General features: G+C 41.2%; 1 protein-coding gene across 1 annotated transcript in view; it reads right to left on the bottom strand.

The window, feature by feature from the left end:
* Positions 1-17,253, bottom strand: part of EPAS1 (endothelial PAS domain protein 1) — an 80,669-nt gene that overhangs the window by 10,647 nt on the left and 52,769 nt on the right. The window contains exons 3-7 of the mRNA XM_035557921.1: positions 14,757-14,908; positions 14,232-14,316; positions 13,624-13,742; positions 13,257-13,459; positions 3,990-4,096 (exon numbers count right to left, since the gene is read on the bottom strand). Of these exons, the coding sequence (XP_035413814.1) occupies positions 3,990-4,096; positions 13,257-13,459; positions 13,624-13,742; positions 14,232-14,316; positions 14,757-14,908 (666 nt within the window). The remainder of the gene's footprint in view (positions 1-3,989; positions 4,097-13,256; positions 13,460-13,623; positions 13,743-14,231; positions 14,317-14,756; positions 14,909-17,253) is intronic.

Consider the following 17,253-nt stretch of genomic DNA (forward strand, 5'->3'; position numbering starts at 1 on the left):
GTACACCATCAAACTAATGCCCTAAAAATAAAGCAAATTGGCTCAGGAAGGCTGGAACTTGATTCTGCAGTCTTTGTACAGAAAAATTCCTTGTGAATGTGGCCATTAACAGAAACTATTTATTGTCAGTCTCTCCAACATTGCCACCACACAAATGTACAATGCAGGCCTGTGAAACACAACTGTTTTGCAGATAATTGTTACTGTGTTTATCTTTCTATCTCTGAAGTTTGTTTGTTTGTTTTCTTCCTAGGAGTATCTAATCATCCTTTATTTAATTTACTTAGACAAAGTAGAACATTACCTTTATTGATTAAATACTTCTGGTGGAACAAAATCAAAAGCCTTTCATTTCAAAGTGTTTTAGTGACTGAACTGTTCTGCTCTGCTTGTGAAACATAATTACACTGCTTCCTAATCATCAGCTCATCAATAAGAGTCACAGTGTAAGCGCCTGCTACATTACAAAGAAGCTTTTTACTGCTTTAATCTTTTTTTATTAATATTATTCAAAGCATGTCATGTTCTGATATAATAAAGTACAGCAGAATCCCTCCTTGGGGTAATCTCATAAATTACTAATACACTTGTAACTGCTGACTTTGTTATCAATGCTGCATTAAAGGTTCTGGCTTTGGAGTGAATTTCTCTTTCTTTCTTTCTCTTTCTCTCTCTCTCTCTCTCTCTTTCATATACATTTATATACTTATATACATACATGCCTGTGTCTTTACAGAATTAGTAACGTCTCAATGAAACATGCTCACATGAGATACCTTATCTTGGGGAAGAGAAGGAGGGAGGCAGGGATGAATTTAATTGAATATAAAGGTGGTTTTTTTTGTTGTTTTTAAATTTCTGAGAAATGTTTAAGAAATATGATTCACTTGGAAGGCTTATTGAACTTCTGCTTGTACTACCAAATGACATGCCCCAGATGGTGACATCAGCTCCCCAACGAAGTCAACAGCAAAATTCCAATTGCCTTTAATGGCAACACGACCAAACCCTACTAGAAGTGTTTATTGACTATTAATCCCTGAATGGAAAATATAGCTCTACAGTCAATCATTTGTGTAGATTTATGTAACAAAACAGAGATTTTCACCTTGCTTGCATAACGTGTGAAAAACTGAGTATGCTAACTGCTGCCAAATGCTTTCTAATCTTCCTTTTGATGATGACTAATTAAGACTTTCATATTCTATATGCAACTATACTTCCAACTAAGAACACGGACTATTGTGCCTTGCTTGAATGCAAGGTTGCTTTTGAAAAAGTTTGGCACTGTAAACAAAAATCACAGTAAAACTGCACAGAGCATGATTTTCCACTAAATTGGAAGGAAGGGAAAGAGTTCTGCTTCTATCTCACAGACTCATTTGAGGTTTCTCTCCCTCTCTCTTCAATCTTCAGACTCCTATCTCCTATGTATCTTGACAATACTAAACAGTTGGCACTATCAGAATTGATGCCTATATTGTTGTATGAATATATACTCTATATAAAATATTTCTAATAAAAATGCTAGTTTAATAAATACAGGAGTACTGAACACAAATACCATATTTGGTTCTGCATTCTGCCTTGTGTCTCCTTATGTAAGCTACGAGTTGCATACTTCCATGTGTAAATGAACATGGCCAGGAAGAACCAGTAACTTCTCTATAAGCTATGTGCCTGCTTGGTTACCCTGTGCACTAGACAACATCTCAGTAATAATGGCACACATTAAGAAATCTAGGGGTTTCCTACTCAGAGGGCTTATGTGCTTGCTGAAGGCACAGCTTGCTGTCACTTTGCCTTTGTGGTCATTCTGTGAGTCACTAAGAACCCTGACCGTCCCAGAAGATAGAGGAAGCATCTATCTTAGAAGGACTAAAAGGGTCAAATTTTCTGATGACGTAACCTGACGATTCTGTTGTGGGCAACAACATTTATTGGTTAATCACAGCATGGAGTGTGGTCCAGTGCTTCCAACAGTAGAGATCATCCATGTTGATCCTGTACAGTATCATAGACACTATGGAAGAGTTTAATCCTAAATATTTACTATCTGTGTAGTGCACTGTGCTTTGAGCACTTTTGCTAGTTAACTCACCCCTCTGCGCCTTCCTTTGACTTCATCCAGCATCTCAACCAGCCCATGCCCAACAGCAACTATCTGTAGGACATGGCCTTTTCTATAGGCACAAAGATAATCTAGGTGTAAACTTGTGCCCTCCATGAGATGAATCCAATTGCTACAGGGAAGAGAAGCCTCCATCAATGCCTGGTTAAGATGGTTAGCAGAAGCTCTCCAGAAATCTTTACATGGACTAGTCTTGATTCAATGGTCCTATCTAATTAATTAAATAGGGATAAACCAACATGGGCTCTCTCTCCTGCTACCAAAGAGATTGCCAATTCTCATTTCATTCCTTCTCTGGCATTATCCCATTCTTAGAAATGAAACTCAACAATTCAAAACCAACTGTACAGCATAGCCACTGATTTCTCACAAGATGACTCTTGATAGCTCAGCGTAGGCTATGCACATCTTATCTATGAATATCACTAATTCCTTTTCACTGTTAAAACCATGAACACATTTTCAAAGAAACAATTTTAAAAGATATATTCCCAGACATCCCTCTGTAAGGATGGTGTTGTGTTTCTTTTTTTTTTAAAGCAGTTCTGGAAACAGAATGATTCATAACAACACTGTTCTACAGCACACAACTTTAATCACTGCCAAACATTCTTTCAAATAACATTTCAACTCAAAGCTACCCTGAATCCTTGCCATTACAGCTAACACATATTCCCTTTTCCCCCTAAGGTCAGACAGCTAGTCTTTACTGCTACTTTTCTCTGAGATGTACAGAAATACTTTCTCTGTAAGTATATTTGGTGGGTAATTCCCCACAGACATGATCTAAGTCATGGACTTTCCTGAGCCACAGAGACCTTGATCATAGTTAACTACATGTGGTTTCTGTTGTTGTTGGTTTTATGTTTTCTTTTCTTTCCTTTTTTTTTTTTTTTTTTAAAAAAAAAAACCTCGTGTGCTCCAGTGTAGCAGCTCTGCCTTGTTTTTATAAAAATAGCAGCAGCAGTTTTAGTGACTTTTTGCTGAGTACTCTCCCATGCACTACCAGTTCAGTGGTTGTAACAGCCAGAGGTGGGAAGCATTGTGTGTACACTGGGCACCATGCTGTCTCCAGCATAAGAGCCACTTTTAAGGACAGAGACCGAAGACTTGAATTGAATAATTTTAAGACACTTTATGTGAAGGAGAGAAAGTGTAATTGTGTGGCTTGTTGAATAGAGGGAACAGAGCTTGGCTCTGATCCCTGTTCCCAAAATGATTCAGGTATTTTATATTAAGAACAGCTAAGAGTGGCACTTTACAAAGGCATAAGAATAACAAGAAGAAACTGTTCCTAGAAGTATATGTTATCCGTACAATGACTATCCCTTTTAGAAAAATCTTCTTGCACACCTGTTTTGGGTGGGGAAGGTAGTTTTTATTTGGTAGCAGAAGAAAGACATTCAAAAATACACTGTATTAAGCTCTTCCTTTTGCCCTTTACAGCTGTCCTTATTGCTGAGCCCAACGGTACACTAATACCAGTAAATGCACTCATGCACTTCATTATCACTAGCATGGTAAAACCAAGCTAGTATTGCCTAACCCATCTTTTCAAATTTTCAACTGATCTATGTATTATCCCTTAGAGAAAGATCCTCTTTTAGCTATAATCCAAATTTATTTTGAAGTATGGCAAAAAATCCCTGTGGAAAGAGCAACAGCAGTTTTCAGGGAGACAAACATGGTAACATGTAAGCTTTCTTGCAAAGTGTAAATTCTTTCCTCAGAGAATACACACACAGAAATACCCATCCTCACACACAAGCTGCACTTATATTTTAACTATTTATTGAGGTATCTGCAAGCTGCGCTTTATGTGCAAACTGTGACAAAAAAAAATAAGAACGTGACTTACAGTTCTGATGACTCTTGGTCATATTCTCCGAGTCCAAGGCATGGTAGAACTCGTACGCTGAACGGCCCAGCAGCTCCTCTGGGTGGTATCCAATCAGTTCTGTTATTCTAGGTTAAGAAAAAACAAACATTTAAAACTCCTATCACCTGACAGCACTTCACAGCTCTCAGTTCTAGTCCTTAAACTAAAAGAATTAAAACCACAATGTGAGAAGTCCTGAACTTCCAAACTCATTAGGAGCTGTAGAGAATTTCCAATCACGTTCTTAAACATTTCCATGTTCAGAATAGGTTGTCTTTTGCTCCTTCTGTAAAAAAAAAAATCCTACAGTAGTTATGTGTTGCAAATTTTCCCAGGCCTATTGCACAGCATTTCTTATAGAAGCTTGCAATAGGGAAACCATTACTGGCAAAGTTCTCAAGCTGTCCACTACATACAGAAACTCCCACTATATCATCCAAAATTAAATGCATGCAAGGTAGTAGTAGTTGGCACCATCAGTTTTGAAAGTTTATGTAAGTTTTTAAAAAATACACGCAAGTGTTAACTCACTACTTTGGGTATTACATTTAATAAAATAATAAAGCAAGGTGAGAAATTAAGGGCAGTTAAAAAAAATCAAATCAGCTCTTCTACTTAGTGTTTCTCAATTGTATGAGAACTTTACCATGTGGATTAGGTTACTTGGGTGACTAATCCACAAACTAAGTAGGATTTTACACAAAGAAAGCTATGGTCTGAAAAACTAGACTTTTTTCAGAGCTTTTCTGAGTACTCAGGCAAGGCAGGATTTGTCACAAGTTTCTGAATAAATGAAAATAGGTCATCAAACTGTGCAGATGATTTTGTCTAATGAGGGGGTGGAGGAAAAGGGTTGCTTTCTCCTAAATTAAATTTGAATAAAATCCATCACATGCAACTTTACCGAAAATACAGTTAGTAAAAATATAACGCTCTATATGCACGCAAAAGCAAAGATATCACCATCTGGAGTAATAAGGAAAAGCATTACTGTTTTTCAAGCCAGTAGCAACACTCTTAGATGCCTTTTCCTAGCTTTGAAAGTGCAATAAGAGCCCAGAATGTTGCAGAGCAGTATCTCAAAGCAACTACAAACGGTTTGCTATGCTGCCATAAGCCTTAAAAACCAGGAAGTTTGGAGAGGGATGGTCACGTCTTAGAGCACATCACTGCTGCGAATGGTAATAGCTGAGCTTTATGCCTTGTAACTCCCTTGGTAGGGTTTATCTGCCTCTACAACTCTTTGATTAGTGGTGTTACCGCACTGCTACTTCTAAGATGCACACCCCCAGTTTGGGGTTTTGTGTACTTGTTGGAAGGACAGTCGTGGCCCAGCCCTCCAGACAAAAGCATGCCTTCACAAGACAGACACGTAAATACTGCAAAACAAACAGAACAAGAGCATGGCAGGGATCTGGATCCCCCTCGAGCAAGGAAGACGAATAAGATGTAGCTGTGTTGTGTACGGTTTGAAAGCCAAGGTGTTGAGTCAGCTTTTCCCTTGCCTCCACAGAAGCGTGGAGCTCATACCCCCAGGACACCTTGGTTTGTCATGCTGAAAACTGCTCTCTGTCCTGATCTCCACAAAATGAACCTGAGTTTGCAATGGCTCTGCTAAGCAAAGACTGTAGCTGATTTTACTGGATTCCCCCAGAAGATTAAGTCTTCTGTTTATGTTTACAGCTTTATTTACGCTTACAGCTGGACCAACAAAGGGGAAATTCTTGAATCAAGTTTCAAAGAGTTGCTTTTTTTGGACTGTCTTCACTGACAAGTTTCTGATCTTTTAAATTGCAACACAGTCAAATCTATAACTTTTCTCTGAAACCACAATGCTTTTTCTTTTCAATAAAAGCAGAAGTTCTCATAACAAGTGAGTCACAAGAGCTGAACGTCAGGAGAAAACACTGAATACAGAAGGAGCCCTAATAAAATAAAGGCTCCCAAAGTACATTTGCTGCTTGCCTTTATGCAGTCAGTGTCATACATTGGTGTAATGGCCAGAGGCTTTTGCCAGGACCAGTGTAAACATGCAACCTTCAAAAACAGCAAATCTGGCTTTTGGTTGGCATCATATCATAAAGCCATCAAGATTAGCATGGAGCTCAGCACAAGGGGAAGGCTTTTAAAGAGCAGGATTTAATCTTAATCCAGTCACTTGGAGCTCAAAGACAAGTGGGGATTGCATGTGGAGAACGAAAAGGAAATAAAAGAAATAGGAGAAAAAAAAAGGAAGCATCATGTACCGAGCAGCACCAACGCAAATCCCAAACCACATCACAACCATAATGGGTGTCAACAATGGAACTGAGATAGCGAGCAGAAACCATGCCTTACAGCAAGCTGAGGGACTCTTAACTCTCTTCATATATGAATTGCAATCTGTGTGCCAAAATTGTCTATTCTGATCCTGTAATTCCCCTCTCAAATTATTCGTTACTGATCAGGTCATAACAACTATCCTTACTATAAAATTACCTTTCGTGTCATTGCATGGCACAGAAAGACTCATAGTGTAATCCTGCTGTGACGATGTCAAATTTAATTAGATTGAATTTGGTCTTGGATTAAGGTTAGTAAGTGGTATGTAGGTTTTTACCTCAACCAACTGAAACGTATACAAAAAGATAAAGTTAAAATACCTACAAACCCCAAAATACTGACCAAACTCTAAACCTAGGCCAGGTAACGGTGAAATACCAGTCAAGAGTAATTGTTTTAGAATAGTTACTTTAAAAAAAATGGCTCATCAGCCTCTCTGCCCTAGCTAACTGATCTGTTAATGTGTTACCACTACTCAGCTTCATTACATTTCTCTTTAAACACTCCTAGGAAGAAAATACTTATTTAAAAACAACAACAACAGTTTCTTTCTCCCAGCCCCCAAAACCAAAGCTGGCTGACAACATTTCCTAGATACATTTTTAAATACTACTATTTTATAGCAAACACCTTCTCTCCAAGAATTGTTAACAGTATTGGTGCTAGAGCTGGCAGATCCCACACTCCTTTACTCCTCCTCTGGTGCTGCTGACTTGGAAAGGCTGCAATGCTCAGGGGCTGCGCGGGGCTGGCGTGAGATGAGCAGCAGGGCTGGGGCCAGCAGCTTCCCCCATCTCTGTCATCCCTGTCCTGTGCCTCTCCAGGACGTTTGTGGAAGACTGGCCGAACCACCAGCCTGAGCAGCACTGGGGCTGAAGCACAGCAGGTGCTTTAGCAGCCACTCCGCTGATGTTGCTTGAGCATGGCTTTGACTCTGGCCATTTTAGAGCATCCTCCAAGCTCTGCAAGCTGTCCACAAGAGCCTCTCAGAGAGATAAAACAGCAAATGAACACACAGAGCAGTAAGTGGAAAGGAAAAAGCGTCCTACGGAGGAGCTATGAGAAGAACCAAACTAAAAAAGTCACAGAAATTTATATGCCCCATGGGACCGATGGGTCATTTACAAAACCTGAGTCCAAAGCACAAGACTTCTACTTTTGCTTAGGCACCAGACAGAAAATTACTCTTTGTGCAAGCTGTGGAATGACAAAATAGGAAAACAAACTGTATGGTGGGTTTGGATGGCTTTCCTGCCATGTTAGGCTTTGTGTTTTCTCTGCATGTGTAAAAGCTGCATTGTTGCTAATTAGAAGGAGAATACTAACTTCTGTTGAAGAAGACAAGTGGGCTGAGAGACTGTTTATTCTCCTGCTAACCCACACTTCTCTGAAAGCACAAAGACTTTTGGGGGAACCTTCATTTTGCCAAACTGGCACTTCAGTTTTCTGAGCTAAACCTGTCACCATGATGTAGCAGGGTCAAAATCTCAGAGCACACATTAAAGGGATGAGCAGTCGGCCTCCAGTGCAGGTCTGTCTCAACTACCACTATTTAAATGCTTTTTGAGCGCTATTTCAGTTTCTTTTAACGCATCCATTTCTTGGATGTGGAGTAAAGGGAAACTTTTGTGCTTAAGGTACACAACAGAGAAACAGAATATCTGAATCCTACACCTAGATGAATGCAGCTTTGGCCTTCTTTAGCTCTGAGACACGGCAAAGCATAAATAAAGCTCACTTCTTCAAAGGCTACGTCTCCTAAGAGATGAGCTATTTCAGGTGGTGTTTTTTTTTTTTTTTTTTTTTTAATTGGGCTTTGGTGCTTTTCTGTCTCTTTACAAGAGCACAGAGCTTTTTATTGTATACTGTTACTTGAGTTAAAATAGTATGGTAAGAGCTAACAGCACTGAGAAGTCAGGCTCTTTGTGAAAGCCTACTGTAATGTTTACTGCTCATAAAAAATAGCTGGGTGTGTATTTGTCAGCCCTTGTGTGGACTCTGTGTGTGAGGGTGTGTATCCCTTAACAAAGCCTTTCTGTATTCAAACTGTTACCAAGTTATTGAAGTTAAATTGGTCTTGCCGGGAACAAACAAACAAGCAAAGTTACACTAAAAAAAAAAAAAAGCAAGCCCAAACAGCCATTGCCTCTAGCTGGACAAGCACTGTGGTACGGCACTGGAGACATGTTCATGACTTCTTCCACTCTAACCCAAGCTCAAAAATGCACAAGCCTGGGACCCCCTGTCTGCTCCTCAGAGGCAGAGCTGGCCTGCTGGGGTGCATCTGCCCTGCTAGGCAAAAAGTCTAGATGGGTACATCAAGAACTGCAGCGGGACTCTCTGTCTCCTACTCACTTGGTCTATCTGAACCAAAATTTATTTGTTGACAAAAGATTATTTTTAATTAATTTAATAATTAATTTTAACAGATTGTTCCTGTTCTATGTGATATTTATGAAAAAACAAACAAATCAAATAACAACAAAAAACCACCACCAGAGTCAGTTTTGCCAAATGCAAATCTTTGGTTTCAGCTATCACCACTCTCCTCTCCCTGCAGCATCTGCCCCCTGAGCAGGGACAGAGGAGGGACAGGAAGTCCTTTCAAATGCTTATTTGCCTTCTCACCTAATTTGAAAATACTCTCCAAATATAGGTCGAATGGCAAACTGACTGAAAACCTCTTGTAAGGTCCTGTGCTTGCATATTTCTATTTTACGCAGACATAACTGGAAATAATACAATTCGGTGTCCTCTCAGCCTGGCGCAGGCTGGCTCCCACATGTGTGCTCATATTAGAAGAAACCGGATTGGGGCCAACACTACTGGAACTGCACCGTCCTGCGCAGTCCTATTGTGAATCACCATCCATCCTCCATCGCTCCATTTTCTCCTTCAACTTTCTCATTACACAGTTCCAATCAAGAAAAAGCAAAAGAGTGTAACTAATTGGGTTTCTTTTAACCAGGAACATGCAATTCCCCAAAGCAAGCGTGCCTTCAAAGTAATGGACACCATATGCTTTCCAGCGTATCGGTGCCAGGGAACTGGTTACCAACTGCTTCCAGAGTCACAGCCTGCGCTGCCAGCCCTCTCTCAGGGCAGCTTTGCTTCCTTAGCCTTCTCTCCTCTCCTCTCCGCCCACAGCCACCAGGGGCACAGACTGCTTCCTGCTCCCCTCCACAACACCCCGAAGAGGCAGCGGGGATGAAGGTGGAAAGGCAACGCCACCCCCAATGCCACATTACCCTCTGTGCTTTCCAAGCCCCAGTCCCCTCCAAGAAACAGCGTGTGGGTTTCCTTTGTACCTCAGGGCACCTGATGTAGTTTTGGGGTTTTCTGCCAAATGCAGACAGTTTTCACTTTTGTGTTTTTTTCCTACACAGAAACATACTGCAGTTATTTACATCTACCCATCACCCCAGTGCCACCAAAGTAACAGAACTCCTCTCATGCAAAGACTTGCCTTTTTCTGACACCCTCACTGGAGATTGTCCCCTACACAGAGCCTCGTGCAGCTGAATCCAAGTCCTCACTTGGATTATTGAATTGTGCCACTGATCAGCATTTCCACATTACAGCTAAAATAATCCTTCCTGTAAACCACTTAGCCAAGATAAGTGGAGCAAGGGAATGTTTTTAAGTCGATCTCCAGGAATGGCTGAAGCGGGCATTTAACAAGACAAGAATTTGAATTATGGACCAACTTTTTAATATTTGTCTTAAAAAGCTTTCTTTACAGGCTTATCACCTCACTAAAGTTGCTTCAGGAATACAAATACCGCCCACCTAGCCACAGGCAAGTCATGGACCACATATGTATGTATATATACGTGTTATTGGGGAGGGCAAAATATATGGGTTGGTCTCATACGTTTCAAATGAGGGAAGGCCAGTCTTATCCAACTTCATGTCTCATTTGTCACTGTGCCCTCCTGAGGAAAAGCCAAAATAATCAAGGCACTTTATATTAGCCATCCAGTTTTCGTTACAAACTATTGAAAGGTAGTCGGCGTGTTGCTCTGCCACATATAAAAACTATGAGGTTTCCTAAGGAGATGACAGATGTCATCCTAATTTTCTGCCCAGATAAATTTCAGCTTCATGCAGCTATCTTTTGTAGGCACATTGAAGGTGGATGCTTCCCTAAGTAAGGTCCAGCACAGCCACCATTTATTACAATACTTCCCCAGAAATCCTAGAGTTTCCTGAGCGGTGGAAGCAGCCCTGTGAGCAGATCTGCTCACACCAGATGAACTGCAAAACTCAGACTGCGACAGAAGCCTGCTTGAGGAGGCACGCTGCCCTCAAAGGATATCACCCCGGAGCTCAGAAGACACAACCTCTTACAGGGAAATGATCTGTCAGCCCTGCTGTGTCGCTGCAGGAAGGCTGGAGTACACTGAGAGAGGTTTAGGCATCTGACTGGCACATGCTGCTTTTCCTCCCCCGCTCCTCAGCCTGGATTTACATTCCTGGCATAAACTGCTCCCTCAATACCATTTGTCTAGCAGCACTGAATTTGATAAGAACAGCTGAGTGTTTTGCATTTTTACGTGGCTACTGATGTGTCGCCTGTTGGAGAGAAACCAACATTCCTCTGGGAGGGAAGAGAGAGCCAGAAGGATCAGCTGGGAAGGACCTGAAAGGTGCGTGAAGTTTATTTGCTTCTCTGGCCTAGCTGGCTTTTTACAGCTTTATCCATACTCTCAGTAAAACATGAATGAAACATTCAAGTAAAACTACGTAGTAAAAGACGTGCTGTTTTGCTGCCTGGTTTTAAAGAGAAATCTCTCAAATTCCTTGTGGGCTGAATCATCCAGAGGAGGCTGTTGCATTTCTCTGCCATATGAAAAGTATTCCTTGTAAATCAACTTGCGCTATTTAAGACAGGGCATACGACTTTATTATTTTTAAAACAATCATATGTATCTTTAATGGAAAAGTATCACTCCCTCAAATTCACATTTATAAATGCTTATGCATCACGTCTGTTGGAGACATACGAATACTGCAATACAGCAAAGTTCTGTCAGTCTCCTCTAACCTACCACTGAGCAAGTTTATGGCCCCAGTAGTTCTGAAGTAAGTTGCTTTTCGTAATGAGTCATTACTGTCTCGTTGGAGTTTTCCCCAGTAGCAAAATCCTATTGATATCTCAATTTTCTCACCCCGAAAGTATTAAAGAAAAAAAAAAAGTGTCTCCTATTGCAGTTACATCGCAGCACATTTCTAATTACAACAGACTTGGCTGCTAAATTCTCAGAGAGGTCAGAAGAAGGTCAGTCACATGTTTCACACTCGTAATCTTGCTTTCATCCACAGCTGCTAACCCAGCTAGTTTATATGGCTGCTTCATTATACTATTTAAAATAATAATCTTGCTTGGAACAGGTTTTAAAAAACCTTCAAAGGATCAAGAAAATAACCAAGATTTCGGTCCTGCAAGTGTTTACATAAGATTCAAGCATATGTATAATCCCACCAGCAGCCTTACACAGTTGCAAACATCTCCAACTTTCAGGAGAGCAGTGTCATTAGACAAAGCCATCAGAAAACTTCAAATTAACTTCAGGGATCAGAGAATCAGAAAATACATTGAGTCGGAAGGGACCCACACAGATCATGGAGTCCAACTCCTGGCTCCACACAGGACCACCCAAAAACCAGACCGTATGTCTGAGAGCGTTGTCCAAACACATCCTGAACTCCAGCAGGCTCGGTGCTGTGACCACTCCCTGGGGAGCCTGTCCCAGCGCCCGACCCCCCTCTGGGTGCAGAACCTTTCCCTAACACCCAGCCTGACCCTCCCCTGTCCCAGCTCCATGCCGTTCCCTCGGGTCCTGTCGCTGTCCCCAGAGAGCAGAGCTCAGCGCCTGCCCCTCCGCTCCCCTCCTGAGGGAGCTGCAGGCTGCCATGAGGCCTCCCCTCAGCCTGCTCTGCTCTGGGGCCTCAGCTGCTCCTCATATGTCTTGCCCTGCAAACCCTTCACCATCTTTGTAGCCCTTCTTTGGACACTCCTCTAACAATTTTACGTCCTTCTTATATTGTGGTGCCCAAACCTGCACACAGTACTTGAGGTGATGATCTCATAAACACAAAAACCAAACAAACAAAAGAAAAAATAACCCACAGTAGTGCAGGTGGGACTTTTTGGGAAAGCAAGGAACAGGAGAAATCTTCATGGGAAGGGACTTGGGGTTCACTCACAGGCAGGTAGTTACCACAACATGTAAGCAGGGAGAAGAGATGGATGGTATGAAATGCCATGGAGATCCCAGGCAAAAACAAGCAGGCAGAGATTAAGGGAATCTGCATTTTTTCACTCAGAGTGTGGGGAATGGAAGCCAGTGCCCCTGAACTAAGATCTTCCTCTCCATTTCATGACAGATAAACAGCAAAGGGTAATTGCTCCTCATTGAGCAGAGGAGACTGCAACCCTGTTTCAGAGCTGCAGATGCTCTGTGTGCCTTAGCAATTCTTAGTTAATGTAGAGCATAAAGTACTTTCCAGCTAACTGATAATTGTGCCCTGGGCCAAACCAACTATTAGACAGTCCTTGACCAAGGTCCATAAGGCATGTCCTTAGAGGCCTTCTCTAAAAACAACAGAAATCCCCTATATTCTTCAGTTTAAAACCCAAGAAGCTAACGCTTATGGCTCTAAATTGTCTCATCTTCTACCAGTGAGCTTGAATTCTTCATTCAGCAGAGGGAGGAAATACGGCATAAGTATCATTTTGTCTAAACTGAGATTTTAGAGGGATTAAGTGAACCACTGAATAGCTGTCTTGGTCACAGATTGTACTTTCTTTTAGTCCTTGCTTACCAGGTCCACAGAGTAGGGCAGTTTAGAGGAACTGACTGCTTGTTTTGTTCAAGAAAGTAGAAACATCCATGAAAAGGAGAAATCAGGAGACTTTACCTGTCATCGCAGTAGGTAAATTTCATGTCCATGCTATGGCGACTCATGAAGGTCTTGCTGTCCAGGGGTATATCAATGTTTGAAGGATGCTGAATAGGCTCACACATTATTATAAGGCAGGTGAGAAGAGGCTCTTTATACCCACACAAAGTGTGAGGAGGGCAAGTGTTATACACTTTAACTTGCCCAGTGCAGTGCAAAACCTGAAATAATGATTTATGAATGGAAAATAAACTTAGAATGTATGTTCTCCACAAGTCAAAATATCTTTTAAAGTAAAAAACAAAAACAAACAAAAACAAAACAAAACAACAACAACAACAACAACCAACACCAAAAAACACTTCTGATGGCTAAAATATAGTACCTTCCAGGTGGCAGATTTGAGGTTAACAGTTCTGCCTCTGTTGGTAACGGTGCATTTCATCCTCATGAAGAAGTCACGCTCAGTCGACATCTCCTTGTTTTTCTTTCCAAAGCCTGGACCTATAAAAGGAAAATGGCAAATGAGTTTTCTGAGTTTCCCTTCCTGATTTCTCCTATTTTTAATCACAAAGGATTCAAGAGAAGTGACAGACTAATTCTCAGGTAATTTAGCTGCAAAGACCATCAAAGATACATGGACCATTGAAGATCAGTTTGTAGATCTTAAACTTTAAGTGGAACTTAAATGGGACTTTAAACTTATGTTTTAGCTTGTAGCACATAAATCTTTGTGAAGTGTTACATGTGAAGCCATTATCCTCGTTTTAACTTGGTGAAAGGAAAACACTGTACAAACAGTTCTGAGGGCTATTATATTTAAGCAATATTTGGCAAAACAAAACAAATCTGCAAAGCACTGAATAACAGTTAATGATTACTCTAGGAACTAAAAGTCCCTTTACCATGACTAACAGACCTCTACTATCAGCCGATTACTTCATTTGGTTATTTAAAAGGCAAAGAGTGACCCTTTTGTATTTTCACAATTACCATTTTTCAGACTCAGATTCTCTCGAATTTCTTCGTGGTCACATGGGTGAGTGAAGTCAAAAATGCTGTGTCCAGTTAATTCCACCTGTTCAGAAACAAAAACTATACTTAGTTAAATAAAAGCAACTTATGATGTATTCAAAATACTACAAAATGAATCAAATGGACCAGGAGACAATTTCTTGGGAATCATCTTTTCTTGATGAAAATTGCAGTTGCTCATTTATCTGCTTTTAAATACTACCTGTTTACAAGAAAATAGTCACTAGAATTAAGTGCATTGACAACAGCTTTGGGCTCATTTCCAGTGTCCAAAGATGCTATAGGTTTGATAGAAAGGGAGAGGGGAAAAAAACAAACAACAGAAACAGTGCTGGCTGGTGTTCAGGGTACCTGTCTGACAAATACGACATTTTATTTCCGTCTTTTTTGCAGTAACATACACCTGTTTTTCTGCCTTTAGGCATATGTCTAGTTTCTAGGAATTGTATTACAAACACAGGTAAGTGTTAGGGAACAAGTTACCTGGGTGAGACCCATGTATTTGTTGACATTCTCTGACAAAAAGATCATGTCTCCATCCTGTGTCACCACGGCAATAAATCCCTCCAAAGCTTTCAGGTACAAGTTGTCCATCTGCTGGTCTGCATCTAGTTCATTCTCATTGTCAGCACATACTGAGAAAAAAAAAAAGAAAACAACATCTAAAATCTTTGGCACCTTAGCCAGCCTTTTCAGCACAATCTCATCCAATAACAAGGCAACAAAATATTTTTCTGTTTGAATTTCCTTTCCGTAAATCCCTTCTGATGGAGTCTTTTTTCGAGAAGAAAGCCATCTGGACAGCGTATAAAAGGGGTGTCCTTGTCAATGGAAAGGCAGAAGATATTTTTCTAAACCTTTTGACAAATGCAATAGATCCTCTATTGACCTTAATTGCTTTTCTGCAGTACATGTTCTCAGCACAATAACACTGGCAACACCCAGACATGAAGTGCAGGTTCTGGGTGCACATCGTTTTAGACACATGCTACCTTTATATCTTCTAACAGGTGCCAAGTACAGGGCAAATCTTACAGAAGGTAAGCAAATTCGTGCATTCCTAACAAACAGTCTTACAAAAGACATTTCTATCAGGACAGTTTTTCCAAGGAGTTCAAATTTTCCTATGAAGCATGCCTGTAGACCTCCCCACTCAGAATGGAGATAGCTGTTAACACTACCTTTAGCAGAAAAGGTAGAAAAACTCTCCCTTGAAGTCCTTTCAGGAGCACCTTTCATCTAATGAATCTCAAAATATCTGCAAAAAAGAGGTCCGTCCCATCAATACCTGCTTTTTTACCTGTAGGAGTCAGAACTCCCTACACACCAGTCCACCAACTCTGAAACACTCTGTTACCCATCTACCTTCCTCCTGACCCACAAAAAAAAATAATAAAGCTTCGGATCCCACAAGAATCCCACATGTTTGCCTATGCAGCGTTCACAAACCCAGTGTATCTTAGCGTTTCCATGGAAGATATGTGGCTGTTGTGCTAACAGCTAGTTTGTTTGTTTGTTTTTGGTTACTCATTTTCCTGTTGCTTTTTTTTTTTTTTTTGCTGTAGAGATGGTTGATGGCACTGCTATGCCCTCAATGTGTGTGCTCCATCTCCTGAGATGGGACGCAATATGGAGGCATAGCCACAGGCGGGAAGAGAGGGGAGACACTATTCTTCCTAATGCCTCCTCCACTTTAGCAGGTTTCAGCCAACTCTGCCAAACTCTCAGCCATGTTCAGCCCCATGAACAAGAAGCCTGCAGGAGACTATTACATGACTTGTAGTACATGGAGTACATGGCTTGTATTGAAACATTTCTATGTAGGAGCATAGCCATTAATTTCTTGACATGTTTAGTGGGAAACATCTGTTGTTTTTTTTAGAAAGCTGTTTACAGTTATCACAGTCTGGCCTGTGTCCCTCAAACGTGCTATGGTGAGCTTATCTTTACAGTTTTATCAGTTAGCCCGCACGTTTGTGATCAGTCATTACGAATTCACCTAAGGGTAAGGCTCTGAATTTGGACAAAACCAAAACCAAAACCTTCTTGTCTCAGAATAAAGAATAACAAACTGTTAATACACTGCCAAAGATACAAGGCAATGGGTAAGTCCCATCTGGAACCATAGAATGGTTTGGGTTGGAAGGGACCTTAAAGACCATCTGATTTCACCCCCCTGCCATGGGCTGGGACACCTCCCACCAGACCAGGCTGCCCAAAGCCCCATCCAGCCTGGCCTTGAGCACCTCCAGGGATGGGGCACCCACAGCTTCTCTGGGTGACCTGTGCCAGTGCCTCACCGCCCTCTGAGTAAAGAGTTTCTTTCGAATATCTAATCTAAACCTACCTGCTTTTATTTTAAAGCCATTCCCCCCTTGTCCTATCACTATACTCTGACAAAGAGTCCCTCCCCAGCTGTCCTGTAGGCCCGTTAGGTCCTAGAAGACTGCTATAAGGTCTCCCCGGAGCCTTCACTTCCCCAGGCAGGCAGCAAGACTGACCTGAGCCGAGGGGGCAGTGTCTCTGCTCCCTGGGTACATGGGAGTGCTCCAGGCTGGGCCCACCGCGGGGTTTTACTGGCCAGAGGCTCCAGCCCTCATTGTTTCAGCCTGACCTGCAAGAGCAGGGAGACTCAAACCAGTTTCTTGGAGAAGTTGCTTTTGTTTGTTGGTTTAATGTTCCATTTCAGCACACAGACACTTTTCTCCAGCGCACTTGAGAAAAGTATTTCCTTTTTCTTCTTTTCCACTCTGAAACAGCACATTCATCATTTTCCTTCAATTTTCTAGTGAAAATGTTCATTTCAGAAATAGTCTGGAAACAAAAATCAGGTATTGCTTTGTAAAGCACATCATTAGAAGTTTTTTGTGTGTGTGTTTTTTTTTTTTTTTAATATAGAAGAAGCTGAGGCAAACTACCACGGGCTTTACTTTGAAGTATTACAGAATTACTGTTAAAGGATGAGTCTGATCTACGTACC

Source organism: Cygnus atratus, chromosome 3, assembly GCF_013377495.2.
Source record: "Cygnus atratus isolate AKBS03 ecotype Queensland, Australia chromosome 3, CAtr_DNAZoo_HiC_assembly, whole genome shotgun sequence".
In the NCBI taxonomy this organism is placed as follows: domain Eukaryota; kingdom Metazoa; phylum Chordata; class Aves; order Anseriformes; family Anatidae; genus Cygnus; species Cygnus atratus.